At 34.8% G+C, this 17,489-nt stretch overlaps 4 protein-coding genes across 4 annotated transcripts; 3 read left to right on the top strand and 1 right to left on the bottom strand.

The window, feature by feature from the left end:
* The first annotated feature begins 1,195 nt into the window (after nt 1-1,195).
* LOC110610179 lies at nt 1,196-2,101 on the top strand. Its single transcript, XM_021750061.2, has one exon. It carries the CDS (start codon nt 1,196-1,198, stop codon nt 2,099-2,101), a length of 906 nt encoding a protein of 301 aa, XP_021605753.2.
* Nucleotides 2,102-4,435: 2,334 nt separating this feature from the next.
* LOC110610175 (uncharacterized mitochondrial protein AtMg00810-like) lies at nt 4,436-5,145 on the top strand. The gene is made up of 2 exons (XM_021750057.1): nt 4,436-4,837; nt 5,089-5,145. The coding sequence occupies exons 1-2, from the start codon at nt 4,436-4,438 to the stop codon at nt 5,143-5,145; spliced, it is 459 nt and encodes a 152-aa protein (XP_021605749.1).
* Nucleotides 5,146-6,077: 932 nt separating this feature from the next.
* LOC110610143 (36.4 kDa proline-rich protein) lies at nt 6,078-7,265 on the top strand. The gene has a single exon (XM_021750016.2). It carries the CDS (start codon nt 6,370-6,372, stop codon nt 7,057-7,059), a length of 690 nt encoding a protein of 229 aa, XP_021605708.2. The 5' UTR covers nt 6,078-6,369; the 3' UTR covers nt 7,060-7,265.
* A 4,576-nt stretch (nt 7,266-11,841) lies between these two features.
* Nucleotides 11,842-12,695, bottom strand: LOC110608680 (lipid transfer protein EARLI 1). Its single transcript, XM_021747959.2, has one exon. It carries the CDS (start codon nt 12,598-12,600, stop codon nt 12,058-12,060), a length of 543 nt encoding a protein of 180 aa, XP_021603651.1. The 5' UTR covers nt 12,601-12,695; the 3' UTR covers nt 11,842-12,057.
* Nucleotides 12,696-17,489: the final 4,794 nt, after the last annotated feature.

Below are 17,489 nucleotides of genomic sequence, written 5' to 3'. Positions count from 1 at the left end.
ATTATAAATACTAAATAACCATTTTTTCCTTTTCCTTGTTTCTTTTATAAGTAATTATTATATTCAAATAAAGAAGATTTAGGATATGAAATAATTTTTTGTATGATCAATTATAATATTGAATAATTAGAAAAAAAATATCAATATATTCATTCCAAATCTCAATTAAAATCATCATAATAAATCTCGCATCTAATTACTAGATACATATATATTAAATGTATATAAAAAATTTTCAAACTACGTAATACGATTCGCTTGTTAATTAAAGAAAACCTACATAAATACAATCTAAAAAAATAAGTACGAAACTCAACACCAGAACAGATAAGCCACATGCAATTATAGAGCGAAATAAACAATGACAAGACAAAAAAAAAAAAAAATCAAAAAGCAAGAATGCAGCAAAATGCCATCAACACAAGAGTCTACTGAAGAACTTGAGAAGCCAAACCAAGATCAGAAAAATGCAACAATGATCAAAACCGCATCAACAGGACCAACATTGCATACCCTAAACTTGTATATAGTAAAAGCCAGACTGCCATGAAAATGATAAGAAAGAAAACTGCAAATTCTACAATATAATCATCAGGTACAGATCTACAAAACAAGAGAATATCGAGTGGTTCATCATAAACAATCTCTTGGATACTTAGATAATTGATGGATCTCAAGGAATTCCTTAAAATAGCATGAGGAAGAAGAATGTTGAAGTTAATTAAACTTGTTTTATTTTATTTTTATGTTTCGTACAGTATAGGAAGAATTATTTTTACAAATAAAGAGTCAAACTCCAGTAGGCGTAATAATAGGAGTTTAGTTTTTTTTTTTTTTATTTGGTCAGCTATGTGGAGAAGTTGCAGGAGCTATATGAGCCACTTCCTCCTACTTTGTAGAACCATTTTGTTGAATCTATTAATATAAAAACAGTGTACTATCAATGTTGAAGATAGATCACCACAAAAAGAGTTTAAAAATCTGTATTGCTCTCTTGCTGTCTTTACTGTTTTTTGTTAACATTTGGTATCAGAGCCTGCAAGATCAAGGCCTGAAACATGTCTCATCTTGAGATTGAGAGAGCAAGGAGAGAGAGAGAGAGCAAAAAGCAAGAGAGGATGCCTCCAGCGATGCTTCAAATAGAGAAAGCGTGTTGAGTCAAGAGAAGGAGGGCTCAGTTACGCTAAAATATCCCATGTTGACAAAGAGCAATTATGCAGCATGGGCTATTAAAATAGAAGTGTTTATGATGGCTCAAGATGTCTGGGAGCCGATCGAGTTCGAAGGTCCAGTTGATAAACGAAAGGACAAGATGGCATTGGCGGCCATCTATCAAGGTATAGGTGAAGATACCTTGCTTCAACTAGGGGCCAAGAAGACAGCAAAGGAGGCATGGAATATGCTCAAAGTTATGAACCAAGGCGCAGAGAAGGTGAAGGAAGTCAGGACTCAAACCTTATGGAGAGAGTTCGATGCAGTGAAAATGGGTGATTCAGAGACAATCGATGAGTTCTCTGGAAAACTCACCATCATTGTCAACAAATTAAGAAGTCTTGGTAACACAGTTGAAGATGAAAAGGTGATTAAGAAATTGTTACGTTCTACTTCCTCCAAATTTCTGCAGATAGTTTCAGCTATAGAGGAATTTAGTGATCTGAGAACCAAATCGGTAGAGGAGGTAATTGGATCACTAAAAGCTCATGAAGAACGATTGCTTGGTTGTGGAGGCAATTCGACTGAAACAGTTCTTCTTACTAGAGCTGAATGGAAGGCCAGAGAGGAGGGAAGCTCTTCCAAGAAAGCTCAAAATGACAATGGTGGAAGAGGAGGCAGAGGTCGAGGCGGAGGACGCAGCCGTGGTAGAGGAAGGAGTAACGGAGATTCGAGAAGAAGTGGTGATGATGAGTCGAAGCCACAGAAGAAAGACAAAAGCAAAATCAAGTGTTATAGTTGCGGCCGAATGGGACATTATGCTTCTGAATGTTCCATAAAAGAAAGAGATGAAAAGGCCAACTTAACACAACAACAAGAAGATGAGGGACCATCCTTGCTGCTGCTGGAAACTTGCGTACCAGAACTGTTACCAGCAGAGGAATCTTAAATTATCATGCTGCAAAAAAATTCAAGTGAAGCCGAGGAAAAAGAAAGCAATTGGTACTTGGATTCAGGTGCGAGTAGCCACATGACAGGTGAAAAATGCTGCTTTGTCGAATTAAATTTAACCATTACGGGTAAAGTGAGATTTGGTGATGGATCTATGGCTAATATATGTGGGCAAGGTTCAGTTTTATTTGAGTGCAAAAATACTGAATATTTGACACTGCAGAATGCTTCTTACATTCCAAGGCTTAGAAGCAATATTATAAGCCTTGGACAACTTGATGAAGCAGGTAGCACAATTAATATTGGTGGTGGACACCTAAAGTTATATGATTGGAGAAACAAGCTGGTGGTAGATGTTGAAAGAGGAACAAATCAGCTCTATATTGCAAAATTACAGCTTGCTACTCCAATAAATTTAATGGCAAGGATGGATGTCGAACCTTGGATGTGGCATGCGAGATACGGTCATCTTAACTTCAATTCATTAAGAAAACTCAACAGAAGGGGCATGGTGAAAGGATTGCCTAGCATTGATCAAGTTGACAAACTTTGTGATGGGTGCCTTGTGGGGAAACAACACAGAACCTCATTTCCGAAAAAAGCACAGTTTAGAGCAGATAAACCATTGGAGCTTGTTCATAGTGACTTGTGTGGTCCGATAAACCCAACAACATGTGGAGGTAATAATTATTTCATGCTATTGGTTGATAATTTCTCCCGATTCATGTGGGTATATATGTTAAAAAGCAAGGATGAAGCTCTAAACAATTTTAAGAGATTCAAGGCAATCGTTGAATCTGAATCTAACTTGAAGCTGAAAGCAATCAGAACAGATCGCGGAGGAGAGTTTACATCCACAGCATTCAGATTGTTTTGTGAAGAGCAGGGAGTCAAGCGTTTTCTCACAGCTCCATACTCACCCCAACAAAACGGTGTGGTGGAGCGGAGAAATCAAACAATCATAGAAATGGCAAGATGTATGTTAAAGAGCATGGAGGTCCCGTCGAGATTCTGGGCAGAAGCAGTAAAAACGGCGGTGTACATCTTGAACAGAGCTCCTACGCAGAGTATTCCAGAATTGACTCCATATCAGGCTTGGTTTGGTAAGATTCCTAATGTTCATCATTTTCGTGTGTTTGGATGTGTAGCACATGTAAAAGATGTAACACCTAATCTTACTAAATTAGCTGACAGAAGTATTCAAGCAATAATGCTTGGTTATGAAAGTGGAACTAAAGCTTACAGGTTGTTTGATCCAAGCCGGAACAAAATTATTGTGAGTCGTGATGTGACATTTGAGGAAGGAAGAAAATGGCAATGGAACAATGATCCAGAGGAGAGAATAAAGGAAGGTGTAGAATTTACTGTAAATTTCAACAAACAGGCAGCAAATTCTTCAGAAGCAGAGACGTCTTCAACACCATCAACTCCAAGTTCAATCTCCTCACCAAGCACGCAGTCACAAAGCTCAAACTCAAGTTCCAGTTCAAGCCATTCTAAAAAATATAGATCTCTTCAAGAGATTTATGATAGTACTCGAGAAATAGAAGAAGCCAGCCTATGTTTTCTTTCTTTAGAGGAACCCACCTCTTTCGAAGAGGCCTCTAAGAACGAAAATTGGAAAAGGGCGATGGAGCAGGAGATTGCCTCAATTCAGAATAATGGTACATGGGTACTCACAGATTTGCCGAAGGGTCACAAGGCAATCGGTTTGAAATGGGTGTACAGGATTAAAAAGGATCCAGATGGCAAGATTGTAAAGCACAAAGCCAGATTAGTGGCAAAAGGCTATGTGCAGAGACAAGGCATAGACTACAACGAGGTGTTTGCACCAGTCGCAAGACTTGAAACAATAAGAGTCTTGTTGGCAATTGTGGCTCAAAAGGATTGGGAGGTTCATCATATGGACATTAAAACGGCGTTCTTGAATGGTGAATTGGAAGAGGATGTTTATGTCGCACAGCCAATTGGATTCGAAGACAAGAAAAATCCATATAAAGTCTTAAAATTACATAAAGCTTTATATGGGTTAAGGCAAGCACCTAGAGCATGGAATTCAAAGCTTGATGGGTGTTTAAAGGCACTTGGTTTTGAACAGTGTCCACATGAACATGCTCTGTACAAAAGGAAAATTGCAGGAGAAATTATGATTGTTGGTGTCTATGTAGATGATCTCATTTTGACAGGAGAAAATCGGAATGTCATCGAAAAATTTAAGTTAGAGATGTAGCAGAAGTTTGACATGACTGATCTCGGATTATTGAGTTTTTATCTCGGCATTGAGGTTAAATAAACTGCAACCTCAATTTCTATTTGTCAAACAGGTTATGCAATGAAGATTTTGGAGAAGATGGGAGTGGAGGAGTGCAATTCGTGCAAGCTTCCTATGGAACCAAGAACAAAGTTGAGCAAAGTTGTTGAAGGTGAAATATTAGTTGATACAACATTATACAGGAGTATAATTGGAAGCCTTAGATATTTGGTCAATACAAGATCAGATATCACCTTCTCTGTTGGTGTTTTGAGTAAATTCATGGAGAAGCCTACAACAACTCATATGGCAGCAGTAAAACAAATCCTGCGATACATCAAAGGTACTTTGAACATTGGTTGTGTGTATTTGAAGAAACAACCAGATATGGATCTTGTTGGTTACTGTGATAGTGACCTTGCTGGAGATATAGATGACAGAAAAAGTACCACTGGAATTCTATATTTTCTTGGCAGCAGTCCAGTAACTTGGGTCTCATAAAAACAGAGAGTTGTAGCGCTATCGTCGTATGAAGCAGAGTACATTGCTGCCACTACAGGTACTTGCCAAGGAATTTGGTTAAGTAAAGTGATTAGCGCAGTTGAAGGAACAGAAGTGAAAGCAACACTCAAAGTGGACAACAAATCAGCATAGCTCTTGCTAAAAATCTGGTGTATCATGATAGGAGTAAGCACATCGATACACGCTATCAATTTATTTGTAATTGTGTGCAGGCTGGAAGCATTGATTTGGTGTATGTTAATACTGAAGTTCAATTGGCTATATGTTGACAAAGAATAAACAAGTTTAAGGGGAGTGAATGTTGAAGTTAATTAAACTTGTTTTATTTTATTTTTATGTTTCGTACAGCATAGGAAGAATTGTTTTTACAAATAAAGAGTCAAACTCCAGTAGGAGTAATAATAGGAGTTTAGTTATTTTTTTTTTATTTGGTCAGCTATGTGGAGAAGTTGCAGGAGCTATATATGCCACTTCCTCCTACTTTGTAGAACTATTTTGTTGAATCTATTAATATAAAAACGGTGTACTATCAATATTGAAGATAAATCACCACAAAAAGAGTTTAAAAATCTGTGTTGCTCTCTTGCTGTTTTTACTGTTTTTTTGTTAACAAAAAATAGATAGAGTACCTAGAGGGTGCCTGGATTGGTTGAATTCTTTTACAACCAAGATTCCAATCAATTATTTTTTTTCCTAGAAGGCATATTTATGGACAGGGGCATGGTTTCCTTGAGCTATAACAGATAATGGCACAATTAAGGAGCTATATATGACAACCACCAGATAAATTACAAGACTGATTATTTTTATTAATTTTTTGAAAAATTCAGAAAACTTTTAGCCTGAAACTCTCTCACTAAATAAAATCAAGCCCATAGACCCTACAAGCCCAAGGTGTTAAGGATTTTATCTTGCTTGTTAAATGCAAGAAAATAAAATGTATACAGTCTACTTCGTGAAATAATATAGGATGGGCCATAAACAACACTGCTTCTACAGAAATATGCTTGGTTTGCTGTATTCCAAACTATACTTCATTTCATGCTATATTTTTCTTCAAGGGACATAAAATAGTACGAGAAAATAACCCATTAAAGCAAGACATAGGTGTCCCCAAAAAAGGTCTAGTGTTAATTATTAGAAAAAAAACCCCGAAAAGGAAAAGGATGCATGAGTATCACTGCCTGCCGACTGAAAGGTTCTGAAATCAAACAATTTCCGGATTGAACCGAGAGCCAGTCAGTCACGGATGGGCATTGGAATTTGCAAGCACCAAGAAAACTCCAAATTTTCCTGTTTAACTTCATCTTATATCACTTGGATTTTCGCAATGATCATGTTGCTGTACAAATGGTGTCAATCGTTGCAGTTTTCGCTTCCACGTACCAGATAAACTGTTCACGGGTGGCTTACCAAATTCACCTATATAATCGTTACGGCAAACCCCTCAATATACCCAAGGATAAACAGCAACTTCAATTGAACTCTAAGTCATGGGTTCTAAGGTTCCGACCATGTTCTTCATATTCATGCTTTTCATGGTGATATCATTGCCGCCCCTTTATGCTTGTGTGTCTTGTACTCAGCCACATCCACCGACGCACCGCCCAACTCACCCAAAAGTTCCCCATCCGAAACCACCAACCACCAAGCACCCACCACATAAATGCCACCCACCTTCAAAAAACCCCCCATTGCCACCGATAGTACTACCCCCAATAATCATTAATCCTCCCCCAGTAACAAACCCTCCTGTAATTATAACACCGCCACCTTCTTCAGGCTACCCACCGTACATAGGTGGTCCTCCGGGAGGAGGTGGAGGTGGCGGTGGTGGTGGAGGAGGAGGAGGAGGTGGTGGTGGTGGCGGAGGAGGAGGAGGAGGTGGTGGTGGTGTTTATCCTCCACCTACTACTCAACCAACTTGTCCAATCGATGCACTTAAGCTAGGAGCTTGTGTGGATGTTCTAGGAGGTTTGGTGCATATTGGGTTGGGGAATCCAGTTGAAAATGTTTGCTGCCCTGTACTTAAAGGATTACTGGAGCTTGAAGCAGCAATTTGTCTTTGCATTACTTTAAGGCTTAAACTCCTAAACCTCAATATTTTCATTCCTCTTGCTCTTCAAGTCCTAATAACCTGTGGAAAGACTCCACCTCCTGGCTTTGTTTGTCCTCCTCTTTGAACTCCATTAATAATTGGGTGAGTTATGGACTACGAGTTAGTTAATTAAATTGTATCTAGTTTGTTTTCGTGTTAGGGTTTTTGTTTGCGTTGTGATACTTGAATTAGGGTTTCGTTATTTCGCAGTGCTTAACTGTTTGATTATCGTCGTTTCTGTGTCACTTTGAACTAAGTTCTTTCTTCAATATTATTGTTTATTTTTGTTGTAAATGACTAAATTCTGTGTGAGCGTACGTGAGCGTGAGCTACCTTCCTTTCTTTCGTTCTTTCTTTTTATCTCTCTGCAACCCCTTTCTTGCCCTAGCTACGAAGTACAAACAAGGTGAAATATGTCACCAGATTTTTTAAAAATTTCTTCAATAAAATCTATTAAAGAAAAAATTTCTTCCTTGTGTAACTAAAGAAAACAAGGAATATCTAGACTAAGGCAATTGCAAAAACAGGAAATATGAATATGTGTTGTGTATTTTGCACCCTTGAAACTAAAATCATGATTAATAATCTGAAACTGCTGGCAATTTCACCCATTAATTAGACAATTTTGAAACTTAGCTACTAAAATTCAGGCTATCTCGTGGACACACTCAGTAGCTATCATCTATTAACAAAGTTAAATTTTGCCTGTACCCTTATCTAATAAATCTATTTTTAACTTTTTACTTTAATCCAATTCACCATTTTACTTTTTAAATTTAAATATTTAATTATTTAATATATTTGATACTAATAATATTTTAAAAAAATTATTCTAAATAAATATTATTTTATTTTTTTAACAAAAATTGAATCTATTTAAACTTAAATGGAAAATTATGATTTAATTATGACAAGAACTTAAAAAGAATTTATTTAGACGTAACCACAAAAATTCATGAGCAAAATTGAGCTTTCCGCAAAAAAATAAAAATAAAAATAAATAAAGACCGATTCGGTTATTAGAGATTTCACCAAAAACAGCCTCCATAGATGATTCTTCTCCAAAACTCTTGATCTCAATAATAATGGGAAATTAGCAATTTGCAAATTAAGCCATGTGATCGCTCATCACTTAATGACAAAGCTAATTAATTAGCCATCTTTTTAAGCTTCATATACGACATCTGTCTTTTTCGAAAATTTTTATATATACTCTCACATGGGTTTTTCCGTGGTGTCTTAATCTCTAGAATTTAATTAAAATAAAAAATTAATGCGGCATTAATTAATTAAGTGAGTTTAACTGTATATGGAAAACCAAATAAATCATGTTACTCAACTTTGGATTAAGGATATTTATTTATAGTTTCATATATATTATAAGGTGGAAGGGCCGGGGGACCATATGATTCAATTATAAGAGTACGCAACCAAATTTAAGAAATGTTTACCCAAATCAGCTATTGTATACGTTTTCTTTAATGGAAATCACATCTGTAATCATGTACTAATATTAGATTTATCATTATATAATTTTATATTAATACTTAAATTTATGGATGAAACAGGCCGTCAGAGTAATTTATATATTTAACATATTTATTTTCTATAGAACTTGTACGTGCAAGTTGCAGCATATGGGTTATTATTATTATTATATATATATCTTTGTCAATATTAATGTGTAGAAAAAAATTGAGATAATTGAAACTCAATCTCTTAATTTAATTTTAGTATATTTTATCAACAGAGTGAACCCATTACAACAGTATATAAATTTCTCGAAAAAGGAAATGATGAACTCAAAAGCAATCAATCTAATGCAAACTGTAATATCCACATCAAACAAATATGAGTATAGCCAGGCATGAGAGGGGTCCTTCGAAATCTTACATTAATAGGTATATACTATCAAAAAATCTTGTTAAAACTGTTACAGTTTTGCTGATTTTTTAAAATTTTATATCAATTGTGGATGGGTGTGTATAAACCTATATACTACCCAGAAGTCTTATTAAAATTATCATAATTTTAATTTGAATCAAGGGAAAAAAGGCATTAGAAATAGAAAGGGAGAGAGTACGAAACATGGTGAGAAAAGGTCAAACAAGAGAAAGGAGTAGTAGACCATTGTTGCTTTGGGATTTGTTTGGACTTCATCATCCTGTTGTTTTGTTCTCTTTTTATTATTATTTTTTATTTCATTTTTTTAGAGTTTTTCTCCGTTTTTGGATAGCCGAGGTTTTCCATTCTTTTTCTGACAGTCCTTTATCAACAAAAGACGATATTGATTTACTTTTAATTTTGTTTATTTTTGCATATCTGTAATAGTTTCTTTGAGAGATTAGTGAAGTCTTGCTTCCATTTGATGCCAGCGACTCGTAACTGTACTAATATTTTCGATGGTTCATGTTCCATAAATTTGATAATCAATTGAGTTTGTGATGTTGTCTCTTACTAATTTTTACTTTTTATTTTGTCGCCTATGTTTATTTATTTATTTTTGAGAGCTTTCTCGTTCTGCTAGTGCATGTATGGTTGTTATATCTTTCTTATTGTCCTTTAATTGCTTGAATGCAGGATTTGACGGTATGCTTTGTATTAATTTGGTGGACATCAATGCTCTAGTAGAGTATGTGTCGGCTATGGCAGTGAAAGGTGCCCTAGTAAACTGGTGTGTTGGGGAGTTGGTTGTTGGATTGGTCGCTTTTAGGCTGTGGACTGCTTGTACGCTTTGGGACTGCTTGGATTTTCTACTTGTCGGCCTTAGGGTCTTTTAGAAAATGGCTTGTGGAATATACTCTTAGAATCTGCTGGGCTGATGTAAGTTAATTGTTTGGGTTGGACTCGTACCCTCTTTAATTTTATAATTATCCTAGCTTGCTCTTGCATCCTTAAAGAAAAACATGAAACAATATTTTAATTATTTTTAAAATAAAAATTGTATATAAATATTTATCATTTAAAAAAATATCATCTTTATCTCATAACATATGAAGTCAAACTGATGCCTTTAAGTATGGAATAAAAAAATAAAAAAGAAAAAATTAACCTGTATAAAGTCAATAATTCAATTTTCAATGCATATATAACAGTGAAAACAAAAAAGATTTGACGTTAGATTCTTTCTGTCTCATACTTTAAAGTCAACGATTTAATTTTTGATGTCTTCAAAATTAGGAAATAAAAAGTTAAAAAAAAAATTCTATGTTTTCCTCTGTCCCGTATTATACCATTTAGTAATTTAATTTTTTGCCAATAAAAAGTAATTTTTTAACTTTTTATTAATTTATTTTATATTTTTGTTCAAAAATTTTCAATTTATAATAATGAAAGATAACAACAAAAAGTTTCTAAAATAGATAATCTTGAAAAAAAAAGTTTAAAATTTATTTATTAAATATTGCATTCTTTAATGAATGAAATCCAAAAGTTCATGCGTCTGGGAATAGATTTTTATCTTTGTTTAATATTGACAATTTCTGTAGCGTAAAAAGTCAAATTCTCGATTTTTTATTAGATAAAAAAATAAATATAATTGAGTGATATTATCGCCTTTCTATTATGAAGTACAATATCTCAAAATATATAAATTAAAAAAAATAAACTTAATTAAAAACCAATCAAATTACTCTAATTAACTGGTGTTCACTACTGATTGATGTGTTGAACAATTAGAATATTGAAATCAAGCAATAAAGCAAGGAATCATTGCCATTTGTTATTTTTAATTTCTTTTATAAATTTGCCATTTGCAAGTCAGGACACGATTCTCGTTGCCATAGTTGTCTTTTTCCAGTCACGGACTGCACAGTCATCGCGGTTATGATTTGACTTTTATATTCGGGATAATTACTGAAATGCCATGGCCGATGGCCCTCTTCTCTTCTTAAATTTTTGTTTTTGACGGCCCCATATTAATTTCTTCTTTAGACTTAGGTACCCAGAGGAATAAGATGCGGCTGTTCTTATCTGACCTTCCACTTTGCCCACCTCATTCATCATCATCATCCGAGAGACTTCCGTTTCTGTATATCGGCGTTTCCAAGTTCCAATACAGAGAGTGAAGACAATTAAGTTGTTCATGACCATGTGAAATTTGAAATTTATTCTACTTTTCTGTAGAAACTTAATTGAGATTTTTAATTTTTAGTTTCAACGTTACATTTTGAGAAAAAAACTTTTTTTTTTTTTGTGATGTTATATTTAGCTTTTTTTTCCCCAATAATATTAATCTGATATGAAATGGATAGAATGAGCTCAGTTTGAACCTTGCACTCGAAAGCTTGGAAATTTTAGAAAGGTGTTTTTGGAGCGGAAAATATTTAGTATTCTTGAGGTTGCTTAACCCACCTAGTGTTTGATGCATTGTTCAAATGAATCTTTGGTTGGTTTAGGAGGTTTCTTCATCTTTATTTTCTGTGGGTTTCATGAAGCTGTGTGTGCATTTGCATTGATATTGGAGCCGGCAATCTTCAGTCTGCAGCATTTGCAGTTTTGTGTTGATTTTGGCTTCCCTCATGTGGCAACTAATCATGGCTGATTTTCAGTTTATTTTTGTATTCTCGTTTAACTACTCCAAATAGGTAATTTCAATCGGCAGGTGTTTTCATTTTTTAAGAAAATATTTATTTATGTCTGATTTATCGTAAATTCGATAAATATTGAAATAGTTTTTATTATTTTTTTTTATAGAGAAAGACTCACTATTTATATTTTAAAAGTGCATTGATATATAGACTAAATTTAAATAAATATTTTATTTATTTTTAGTGACACTGTTGATCCAGAATTAATATCCTGATTTTCCTACTTTTAATTTTATTAATAAAAGTTCCTTTCAAGGGAAAGAGACTAACTTTATGTAGTAAAAAGAAAAAAAGAGAAGTGATATTTCATTAATTTACTATAAAAACGCTTCAACATTATTGAAGGACTATACTAATTGAGCAAACATGCCCAAGAAGCGAACGCATACAAACTTACATAACAGACACAAATTATTTTAAGCAATACTTTGGTAGCTCATCAGCAACTTATAAAACTCACAGAAACTAGCTCCAGATAAGAGAAATCTATGTCTTTATTCGCATTGGAATCCAGATGGAACCTTCTTGCTACAGACATTGAGAAGCAAGCTCAGTGAAAGTGGAACGTTAAGGTTGAGGCCCAAGACGTTAGCTTTGATGGCTGTGCACAAGCAAACAGCAGCTTCAAGATCGACAAGGTCTTGGATGAGAGAGCAACAAGGTTTTACTGGAGGTTTTCCAATGGTGATATTGAGCAATGAACCCAGCACTTTAGCACATACGCCTAATTTAAGTGCATCCCTAGGGCATTTTCCTGGAGGTGACGGAGTTGGTGTTGGCTTTGGTGATGGAGGTGTTGGCTTAGGAGGACAGCCCCCACCACATGATGGTGGAGTTGGTTTTGGCTCAGGAGAAGGGCAGCCCCCACCACATGATGGTGGAGTTGGTTTTGGCTTTGGTGATGGAGGTTTTGGCTTTGGTGATGGAGGTTTTGGCTTAGGAGAAGGGCAGCCCCCACCACATGCAGACACCAGAGAAAAGAAGAGAAGGTTGAGTGCAAAAAAGAGTGCAAGTGAAGCTGTGCTTTTGGAAGCCATTTTTCAACACTAATCGCTTGCGTGAATTGTGCTAGTGACTGCAGTGACTAGCTATATAGCAGATAATCTTGTGATGGGTGGAGGGATATGTAGTGAAGGTGGGTTTATATAGGCCTTTGGAGCTGGAGTCATTATAATATAGGCCCGCTATTTTATGTAGATATGACAAATCTATTGTTAGATGATAACTAAGAAAAATATTGGGTATAATTTGGAAAAAGGAAAAAAAAAGTTTTTACAAAAAAAAATAAAATTGTAAAAATTTACTGATATTTATATTTAATAACAAATTTATAATTCCATATAAGATAAATTATATAGAATCAGCAAGTTATTCTAAAATTTCTCCTTGGAGTAGTCTCTTCAGTCTTGAGGTGATGTTAACATGAAATAATTGAGAGAAAATATTAGGAAAAAGCCATGCATGCATCCACGTGTACACTTGGGATTTTGGCTGGCAGGAGTTTTTTTGCGACCCATGTTGGATGCTTACGTAGTACTCTAGCATGTAAATCCTCATATATGGATCTGTCTAGCTTGCAAAATTTTGGCATGATGCGACAAAGGTCCTTTTGCCTTAATCACTTCTACTTAATTAATAAGATAATAAAGCTGGTCTCGTCCCATTGTTTTGGGGTGATGAATTGACTTGTAATCTTGGCGCATTCATCTTGGTGGAAGTTGCTTGCTGGATGGACTCGTCACGGGCAAAACTAGAACCTACCATGGCCCCCATTTATGATTAATTAAAATGAAATTATGCACTTAGATACAAAACCAGCTTGTTAAAACCTTGTCAATGATTTGTTAAAATTTTCTTTTATTCACACTTCGTGGAGCCATCTTTTCCCCTCAGATACAATTACTATTGCTTAATTAACTTCAAATCTCCATGTACTACGTAATGAGGTTTTAATATGGATAAAATCTTCTGGCTATCACTGTAAATCTGAAATCTTTTTGGATGTTACGTCTGCCATGTTGCTGGTAGGCCGAATGGCTTAACGACATGGAAGGAACGGACAGACACTGGATTGTAAGAATCAGGAAGAAGATATATAATTAATTTAATTACTCTTCTTGGCAATTGGATGGGATCTACGAGTTGGATTCAACAAGTTGAAAAATTGTTAAATGAATACAAGGTTTTGTATTATTAATTTGTTGATTTAGAACTGATGATATATGAAGAAAACTCATCCTGGCTACGCTGGGTCCAAAAAACTGGAGCAGCAAGCACATGATGGGACTTGCAGCTGTAACTCTCGTCTCCCACTAAAATTGTGGGCGCCCATTGACAGTGCATTTGGTGGCACCGCCTCTCTGCTGAGACCACCTTTTCTCTCATGTTACCGTTCATCATGCATCCACCATACCAAACATTCACATGAACATGATCCAGATGGCCAACTTTATGAAATAAATTTGTGTGGGGTACTCTGGATTTTCGGCTTCTCGCTCTGATATCTGAAATCCAGAAAATAGGGTATTACAAGAGTTCTATAAGTTTGAGCCAAAACTTTTTTTTAGAGGAGACCCTTTTCCTTTTTTTATCTGTTTTCTTTTGTCTGCAAGTGACGTATAACGATATTACTGCCATTGGGACACGTGTCCTTGCCGCGCTGATACGGGCGTACGAGAATATCAGATTCCTGACTCATGCGTTACTGCCATCGATTCCCCCTCCAAGTGAAGGGCTGACTACTCTTTCCCTTCCAGGCTGGGCCGGACGACGAGATTAAAGTCGAAACTCAAGGGAGATCTGATCTCTAGGCCGCTTAGAGCTGGGCCGGCTTGACAGGAGATATTAATAGGAGTCCGGTCTGGAGTAGGACAGGCTAGGCCAGGTTTATTGGGGAAGCCTGGGAACCCCCACATGATGGGCTTTTGACAGGGGTCCGGCCCCAGTCCGGGGTGGAGAAATCCAGCGGTCATCACTCTCAAAACTTATGCGCAAGAGCATTGCTGCTAAAACTTGATTTGGAACCCCTTTTCCTCTCTTAAATTGCGACTTAAGAAATAGAAAATTTTCAAGACTTGAATTTATGCATTCTTATATGGAGAAAAATTATGTATTTATATATTTGAATTGTTTATTGATCCAATAACTAGAGAGAGAGATTCAAAATGTGTCTTATGACATGCTAGTTTCTTCTGTAAGTTCTGAACCCTATCTTGGAATACCATCGACATTTAACTATTATCAAAATCTTGAACCACCAAACAGATCTAAACGACTTCTACCCATCGCCAAGACTCCTGGGTACAACACACATAGTTGGAGATATATTCTCTAGTTCCACATGCACCGAATATGATGATCATGGAGATATATGACTTCTGACTTTTGAGAATTAGAAATCCCTTCTTTTATTTTTATTGTTTTTTGGTAATAATGTAGATGGATATCAATTGTCAATTTTTATGCAGTAATAAGCAATTTATGGAACCAAATTGTACAAGATTAGCAATGGAAACAGAAAAAAAGAAAGAAAAATAAAAGTATTATGATTCGCCAACCAATAGACAGTTGCTTTCGTATTCATAAGCCCATAGATGAATGATATGGTCGCGGGCTGATGCAGCCATAATGTCTTTAGTCAGCAGCCCAATTATATTGGATTACGAAGGAGGTACGTAGTTCTAACTCTGGCCGACTGAAAGAAAAAAATAAATAAATCAGGCTGGGGTACTGACCTGTTTAAAACTGGATTGGATCCAACAAGAAATTCTTATTTAAGCCCATATTCATAAGAAACCCTTGTGCAAGGCTAAGCAATAGTCAAATCTTGAGATACAAACAACCAAAAACAATACTTAGAACTAGATATCATACGCTTACAAATATCAAATTATTATATCCTTACCTAATTTATCACATATAATAATATGATTTTACCTTTTAAAAAATTCAACTAATAGTCAAGAATGTTACTAAAAAATTCGAATTTTACAAATATATGATGTCATAAATTTAGAATTTTACAAGTATGATGAAACATTAATAAATATTTTTTTTATGTTAAGAAAATTTTGAAAGATGCTTGAGTTTCATTAACCTTGACTTAATCCTACAAATAACAAACATATTGTGTATCAAACAAAAATAAATTTACAGTTGTTTTTTATATAGATTAAAAAAATACGGATTTGTTTCCAGAAAGTCTTAAAGATACGGTGGTGATACTCATTCCGAAAGTTGAAAGTCCGAACGCTCTTGAAGATATTCGGCTAATCTCTCTATGTAATATTTTATATAAAATTGTGGCTAAGGCATTAGCTAATAGATTAACAGGTGTATTGCATGATCTTATTGCACCAATTCAGTCGGCATTTTGTACTTGGTAGGCATATTAATGATAATGTGATGTTAGCGTTTGAGATAATTCACCGAAGTACAATACTAGAGGTTTTAAAAGACATATAGCATTAAAAGTTGATATTAGCAATGTCTATGATCGTATAGATTGGAATACTTGAGTGTTTATGGCTTATTAAGTAAAGTTGTATGGAAAATTCCTAACTATGAATCTTAACATATCTCAGTTGAGTCCTATTTCGCATGTATGGAAAAGTATGTAAAAATTAAAAGTGCCTCCAAAGGTAAAGGCTTTTTTGTGGCATGACCTATAAGGTATTTTGCCTTCCAAAGTAAATATGAGACATAAGGGGGTTCTCATGAATGTGACATGTAGTATGTGTAGTGGGAGGAGGATGAGTTTCATGTTTTATATATGTGTTCTTTTGCTATAGAATGTTGAGAGAATTTTGGATTCAACCTGGGTCTATGTTGTGTAATAGCCTTATTGAGTTGGTTGTTTATCTCCATTAATTAACGGATGGTATGAAGAATCGTGTTGTGTGTATTATGTGATTTTTGTGATTTTTTTCGCAATGTTCGAATCTTTCGATTTTAGAATCATACATCATCTAATTTGATTAGATATGCTGATTTTTGTTTTAAGTTATCGAGAGTAAGTTCAAAAAACTCCTCAAAGAATTATGATTTAAGAAGTTAGACAGTGAAGAAAACCATAAGGTGGCCACTTAAAGCGTAATCTGGATGCTTCTATATTGCATAATAGGGGTACAACTTTGTCCGGAGCACTTGTTCAGAATTCTCAAGGGGTGTTTGTGGCAAATCTAACTAGTTATTTTGAGTATATTGTAGATATTAATTTGGAAGTGCTAACTTGTTCGAAGGATCAGAATTAGACTCTTGTTGATATTGAGATGGATTATAATGTTTGTATTTTTGCGCTCTAATCAAGAGGATAATATGTTAGAGTTTGGAAAGTGATACGTAATTGAACACATGGTCTTTTATAAAATCAGGTTGAAATTTGAGTTGAATTCGGCGATAAGCTAATATAAATATTCATAGCTTTGTTAGGATAATTGTGTTATATGTTAGCACCAGTTTTGGTTTGAACTTTTAAATTCTATTTTTGATGTAATTCAGTCTGAAATTATTTTAAATTTTTTTATTTAATATTTTAAATTTTAGAATAGAGTGTTTTGAGACGCTGATTGATTCGGAGTGTAGTTGATTCGATATATTAAATTTTTCTGTATATTATAATAAAATATTTTTAAAAATATATAATTGATATAATTAATAAAATTTATTTTATAATGCACATTAAACATTAATATATTATGAAGGTAATAATAAATTATCATTTAAAAAACGAAAGTAGCTTATCATTTGGATTTAATATATTATATATGTCTATGGGATGGAAAAATAAAAATACAAATGAGGGTGGAGGATGAGAACTGGGCCATGTTTTGCAGCAGTTGAGATTGGTTTGCAGCTAAAATGGGTAGGCTGTGTGATTTTTGTTGCCTACTTGAATATTGAATTCGGAGCTAGCCTGCGAGCAGTG

This window comes from Manihot esculenta, chromosome 2 (assembly GCF_001659605.2).
Source record: "Manihot esculenta cultivar AM560-2 chromosome 2, M.esculenta_v8, whole genome shotgun sequence".
NCBI lineage: Eukaryota > Viridiplantae > Streptophyta > Magnoliopsida > Malpighiales > Euphorbiaceae > Manihot > Manihot esculenta.
Note: the sequence above shows the minus strand (reverse complement) of the source record. Positions and strands in the feature narration are given on the sequence as shown.